Source organism: Suillus fuscotomentosus (genome assembly GCF_016647785.1).
Source record: "Suillus fuscotomentosus strain FC203 chromosome Unknown F5891scaffold_48, whole genome shotgun sequence".
In the NCBI taxonomy this organism is placed as follows: Eukaryota; Fungi; Basidiomycota; class Agaricomycetes; order Boletales; family Suillaceae; genus Suillus; species Suillus fuscotomentosus.
In genome coordinates, this window is record NW_024539560.1 from 163910 (window position 1) to 169942 (window position 6033).

Genomic DNA, 6033 nt, shown 5'->3' on the forward strand with positions numbered 1-6033 from the left:
TGCTTTGATTGGGTACTGGTGAGCGCTCAGGAGAGTTCAGCGATATCACGCTGTGTGTGTTGGAAGTTGTGATGGGAGGAGGTTGGGGTCGTTGGTACCAGTGTGGTAATGGAGCGAGTGAGAATGAGTTGGGCGTGTCGCTAGGACCATGGTCCGAAAATAACAGCGGGGATGGTGCTGACAACGGTGATTCGAATGACTCCATGGAGGGGGGCTGGTCAACCATCATATCATCTGGTGCATCTATAATGCCAGCATCACCTGTAGTATGAGCGCTGATCTCAACTATTTCTCCGTCCTCGGCATCCTCATCTGTGTGAGTGTCATCGTCGCCTGCGGCCGGTGCTTGTGGTTGCTTTGAGATAGCGAAATGTTCTAATGCAGCGGACGCAAAATCTTGCCCTGTATCCGCTGTAGAGAAGGCGTAATTGAAAGCTGGGTTTGTGCGCCACCAGCCATGAAGCTCAGGCCACCAGGGAAATTTTTCGAGCTTTGTATCTAACAGAGATACGATTAAGACATGTGCAGTTCAACAGCGGCTAAAACTTACCAATCAACGACTTCATCGTTGGATCCTCTTGCAGCTCTGCATATGTCTTTCCGGCTCCTGACTGCTTGAGCTCCTTGTTGAACTCGTTATATTTTTTCTTGAGCCTAAAACATCTGATCAGTGATTCTAGTGGGAGGAGAAACAATGCAGGAACGGGATACATACGTGCCGAAACGAGTTGAAACTGGTTTGATAAATGCCTTTGGGTCCTCCTTGAAAAGTCGTTGGACCTCCGGATCCTCGTCATTCGAAAATACGGCTTGTGCGACCTGTGAATAAAAGGTATCTCTCGAAGTTCCGCTCTGTTTCTTCTTCCGACCTTGCTCCTTCGCATCCTTTGCAGAATCGGAGAACAGCTTGATCCGTGCATCTTCGTTTTCCTTGCACCAGGCAAGGAGACGTTCTGTACGAGCGCTACGAACCCCCTCCCAATGAATAGTGCATTTCTTCCCAGTGTCCGTACTGGCGGACACACCGGCTCGAACTCCACCACCTCGACCTCTCTGTCCAGAGCGTGACATGATTCAGGGCGTTTATTACGACAACGATTGGTGATCGGATTGAATCTTTGGCACCATCGACGCCAGTAATGACGATGTCGAGTGACAGGGCAGGGCGGAGTTTGAACATGCCGTACCGGCAACGCAAAATCTTGCTGTGAATTTTTTTCTATGTTCGACTTTGAGAACCGTTATTATTCACCTCAAAGTGCGGTACGTCGAATTTGTTTTCCTTCTGTGCTGTTGCTGACAAATATCCAATCTTTTGGCAATCTCCATTAGTCAGCTTTGCACTCAGACTACTGCTACTACTGTCCTGTCGTTCATTGAAAAAAAACAGACTTTCTGGCTGCCGGGTGACGTAGCTCGCCCTTCTGTTTGTCTCTGCACCGAGCGAGTTTATCGCATAGGATTAAGTAAGTCCTGATGCTCCTGATCACTGTATGATCATTTTCTCTTATTTCGACTGGGAGCAACTTGTATTGATTATGTACCAGCAGATGACGATAGACAGTCAAAATATGGACAATGACAAGAGGTGTAAGTCGGAGAAGCCATTGGAAGATGTGAGGGAGCATAACTGGTGGATATTTGGGGTGGACTTGCTGCTCGCGGTATGTTTACCTATTCATATGTGTTGATGTGGGTTCTGATGATAATCTAAAGGTAGTTTGACACCTCACTCCCTCCACATGATGTGCTGCTTGAGAAACACCTGGTGAGTCGTTGAAGGGCACACCTTTCGCTCAATGCTCCTACTAATGGCTTCTTCTCTACCAGAGCCGACTCCTCGGCAGCCGCCATAGGTTGAACCGATGAACCCTAACATTACGATTTTAGCCATGAGTATTTTACATACTAGCATAACTCAAATGTTTTAAATACTCACTGACAGAATTGAATTTAGTAGTGGGACTACCGTACCTCTTCATTGTGATCGTTGAAGATGCCCCCAAGTGCGTTTTTTGTCGTTGATTGAACATATTTGACTCATGATATGTTATAGCATGCAAAGACCCGTTCATCAACGTTGCTTTCGATCCAGCGATGAGACTGATGTCTCAGGATAACCGTAACCGCCGCCAGCAGTACTTGCGCAGCATAGGTGTTCAAGGCTCTGTGCCCCGCAACAAGTCTGACAAACATCATTTCTACAACCCACTACCGCTGCCGCCACCACCGCCAGCAGCAGCAGCACCACCACCACCAGCAGCAGCACCATCACCATCACCATCACCATCACCATCACCATCACCATCACCATCACCATCACCATCACCATCACCATCACCATCACCATCACCATCACCATCACCATCACCATCACCATCACCATCACCATCACCATCACCATCACCATCACCATCACCATCACCATCACCATCACCATCACCATCACCATCACCATCACCATCTTTACCACCATCCCCATTATTGTCTCCACTACCTTTCCTCCCGCCATCCCCACTACCGTTCCTCCCGCTGTTGTTCCTCCCCCCGTCCCTGCTATCATTCCTCCCACCATTCCCACCATCCCTGCCACGACTATCACTGCAACCCCAAACCGTGGCAGATGAGGAGGAATTGGCTTGGCTAGTGGCACAACTTACTCGAGACCTTGAACCCAGCATTCCGGACCACCTCACAGGTTTGCATCAGGACTTACATTCCAGCATGTGGAATAGTTACATAGATTTTTCTGAATTAGAAGAAAAGTAGGCTTGTCCGTATTTCAGTACTACTGCTCTCACTAGTACTGTACTTCAATGCGCTACAAAAAATTCTAAGTAGATTACTTCAGTTGTGGTGGCCTAATATGGAAATTTACCATATGGGTAAATGATTGGCGGTAGTCAAGGATCACACAACCCAATTAATAAATCATGATGTCGCGTATGCGCTGAAACTTTCGGAAACATTTCAACTTTGGACCCTTATTGTGCGGTTCTGGGAGTTTACCAAGGTCAGCAGTCCAAAGCCTATTATGTCATATTCTTGCCATGCTCACCTACAATCTAGAAAGCCGACTCACTGGACATCTTGCTCGTTCTCATTGGCTACATACTCATGCACACATCATTCATTCGCCTGTTCTTCTCAGCTCATGCGCTTGGTTCCAACTTGAAGCTCAGCCTTGCAATATTGTCATCATCTATCCTCGCATTCATGCTCGCTCTTCCTATCTCGCATTACCTCGAGATTCCTTTGGATCCAATCAGCCTCACTGAAGCTCTACCTTTCTTTGTGTGCACAGTTGGTTTTGATAAGCCCCTCCATCTGGCAGCTGCAGTGTTCAACCATCCTCATCTGTTGTCTCCAGTTAAGGAGGGCAGGTGGTGTGGCCAGATGAAACCTGCTGGTGAAGTAGTTATGGAAGCGATCAAAAACAGCGGTAATGCCATCTTACGTGGTTATGCGCTTGAGATCGCGGTCCTCTCCATGGGAGCGAAGAGTAAAGTTGGTGGTCTGAAGGAGTTCTGTGCACTTGTGGCACTGACACTGACGTTGGATTGTGTGTTATTTGGCACCTTCTATGCTGCGATGTTGGCAATTATGGTTGAGGTTAGTGATCATGCAATTTACTTTTTTGGATCAACTGGGTTAGGGTCAACATGGCTCTTTCTCTGATTGTTCTCCAGAACAATGCTCATGGTGCCTGATTGTTTTAGGTTCGGAGGATCAAAGCTGCTCGTGATATGACAAGATCCCGGAGCTTGAATAATCTTAGTGAACGCAAGCCAAGTGCGCTCGTCCATTCGCCCCCTCAAGTCCAGGACGCCAGTCTTAGCCGTCAGCTATCAGAAACCCTATTGGGTGTCAAGGGTTCCATGCTCAGACAGAAGAACAGCCCACCGCCAGAAGTTAAGGAAGAGAATCCTCTCGCACGTCTGAAACTTCTTCTTGTACGTCACTGCTGCACCTGACCTCCTTTCCTGTCATATTGATGTCCAATTAAATAGATCGTATCCTTCCTAACTGTGCACATTCTCAACTTCACAACCATGCTCACTCCTGCAACCATTTCGAGGTACCAGACTCAGACCTTGATTGACTCTGCAAGAGCCGACTATTCGGTGTGACACAGAGTTGACATAACCTCTCCTGCTATTGCCAGTGTCCTCGCCAACCCTGCTGCTATCAATGCCACTCTTCAAGTAGAAGTATAAGCTGAAGCCAACGTGTCCGCACCTACCGATCTGCTTGTCAAGATCGCGCTGCCCCTGTACATTCGCGTCATGCCACCAGGTCCGGTTCGTCCTTGCGCACTATTCAGATCTACTGAGGCGATCGAGAACTTCATGACTGGTTGGACAACACTCATCGGCGACCCCATTCTATCAAAATGAATTGTCCTTGTCCTCGCTGTCAGTGTGGCACTCAACGGTTACCTTCTCAAGGGCATTGCTGAGGGTGCCATGCGTGGACTGCAGCCCAACAATGTGCGCTTTAGGTTGGTCATTGCCGAGAAACGTGAAAAGGATGATGAGGACATAGTGACCCCTGGAGTTAGGGCTGTTGGTGGACGCAGACGCTCATCCTTCATAGTTGGTGATTCGAAGCCTTCCTTGCCGAGTTCTTCAGATTCAGAGAAGCCTATCGTTTGTCCCCTTGCTATCCGCCCTATGCGGGTCCTTGCACCCATTGCAATTCCCGCTACCACCGGTGTATCTGCACAAATGCTTGACATGAAGCTCTGTACACAAGCTGCACCTGCACCAAGAGAGGACCAGCCGATTCAGTTCCCCATTCGATCGTTGGAACAGTGCATCGAGGTGTTTGAGAATGGACCTCGTCCTGTGTCAGCAGCTCTTGCAACACTCAATGATGAAGAGGTTGTCATGCTTGCACAGAATGGGAAGATTGCAGCATATGCTTTGGAGAAGGTGCTTGGTGATCTTGAGCGGGCTGTTACTGTCCGTCTTGCATTGATCTGTAAGTCTGTCTCCATATTTGAGGGATATTGGTGCTCATTTGATACCTAGCTCGTGCAACTGATACCAAATCGCTTGAATACTCGGATATCCCCATGCACAACTACGATTACTCTCATGTCATTCGAGGGGTGCCTTTCGCGTCAATTCACCCATGCCATACACAAGGCTTCCAGCAGCAGGTGTTGTCTTGGCGGAACAGAAAGATGGCACTGGAGCTAATGCCCCTACTTGGAGATTAAGGAAGAAGGACAACAATCAGAAGCCGATCGTGTCGACTTTCAACCCTGCCAATCAAACTGTTACAGTCACTACGTGAGCCCCCAGCTACACGACCAGCCCTCTGCCACCTCGCACGGCAACGATACGATAACCGGGCCTTTAGGCCTTGATGATAGATTATGAATAGAAGAGAAGTCCGGAAGATGCCGGATTAGGTAAGCGATCTGGATCGCTTACATGATATGACGACATAGGTCTAGAAAACCTATATATGTTATCAAGATAGAAGGCAAGCCTCGTGTTGCCTCATGTACTGATAGAAGGACGCCTCGCGGTCCTTATCCTAGATAGAAGCCTGCCTCATGCATGGTATCTCTGACTCGATAGATAAGCAGATTAGAACCCAGCTTCAAGCTGAGCTTAGATACGATAGAGTAGCCTTATATAAGGTCGAGGATTAAAGTAGATGTTCCTTACTTTAATCCTACTGGGTTTTACCTTGAACTCCTTGTCTTGCTAAAGCTACCTGCTTGACATCAGATCCGTACCTTCAGAAGGACTTGAGACCCCTTCTGCCTGTAAACCGCTATCATCGTTCGCCTCCGTGAACGTACGCAACTTCCGCTCTTCTGTGGAAGCCGACCTCGGACTCTCAGCACGAGATATCACTGTTTGTGATCGTCGCTGTTAGATCATCCCAGTCCGCACGCGACACACGTCGTAACAAAGGATTAAAGTCCCCTTATTGTACGCCTCCATCACAGGCTACAAGATAACTGATCGCACTTGCTGTCAACGTTACCGACACTCGTAGAACCCCGAACCCAGA

The 6033-nt window shown here is 48.3% G+C and overlaps 1 protein-coding gene across 1 annotated transcript; it reads left to right on the plus strand.

Annotated features, from left to right (window-relative positions):
- Window positions 1-1996: 1996 nt before the first annotated feature.
- On the plus strand, window positions 1997-5224 carry F5891DRAFT_1192157 (uncharacterized protein; the record flags this gene model as incomplete). The annotated part of the gene is made up of 10 exons (XM_041367563.1): window positions 1997-2006; window positions 2057-2698; window positions 2904-3013; window positions 3070-3612; window positions 3720-3953; window positions 4011-4078; window positions 4136-4205; window positions 4260-4301; window positions 4449-4983; window positions 5034-5224. 10 exons carry the CDS (start codon window positions 1997-1999, stop codon window positions 5222-5224), a joined length of 2445 nt encoding a protein of 814 aa, XP_041222794.1.
- Between the last annotated feature and the right edge of the window lie 809 nt (window positions 5225-6033).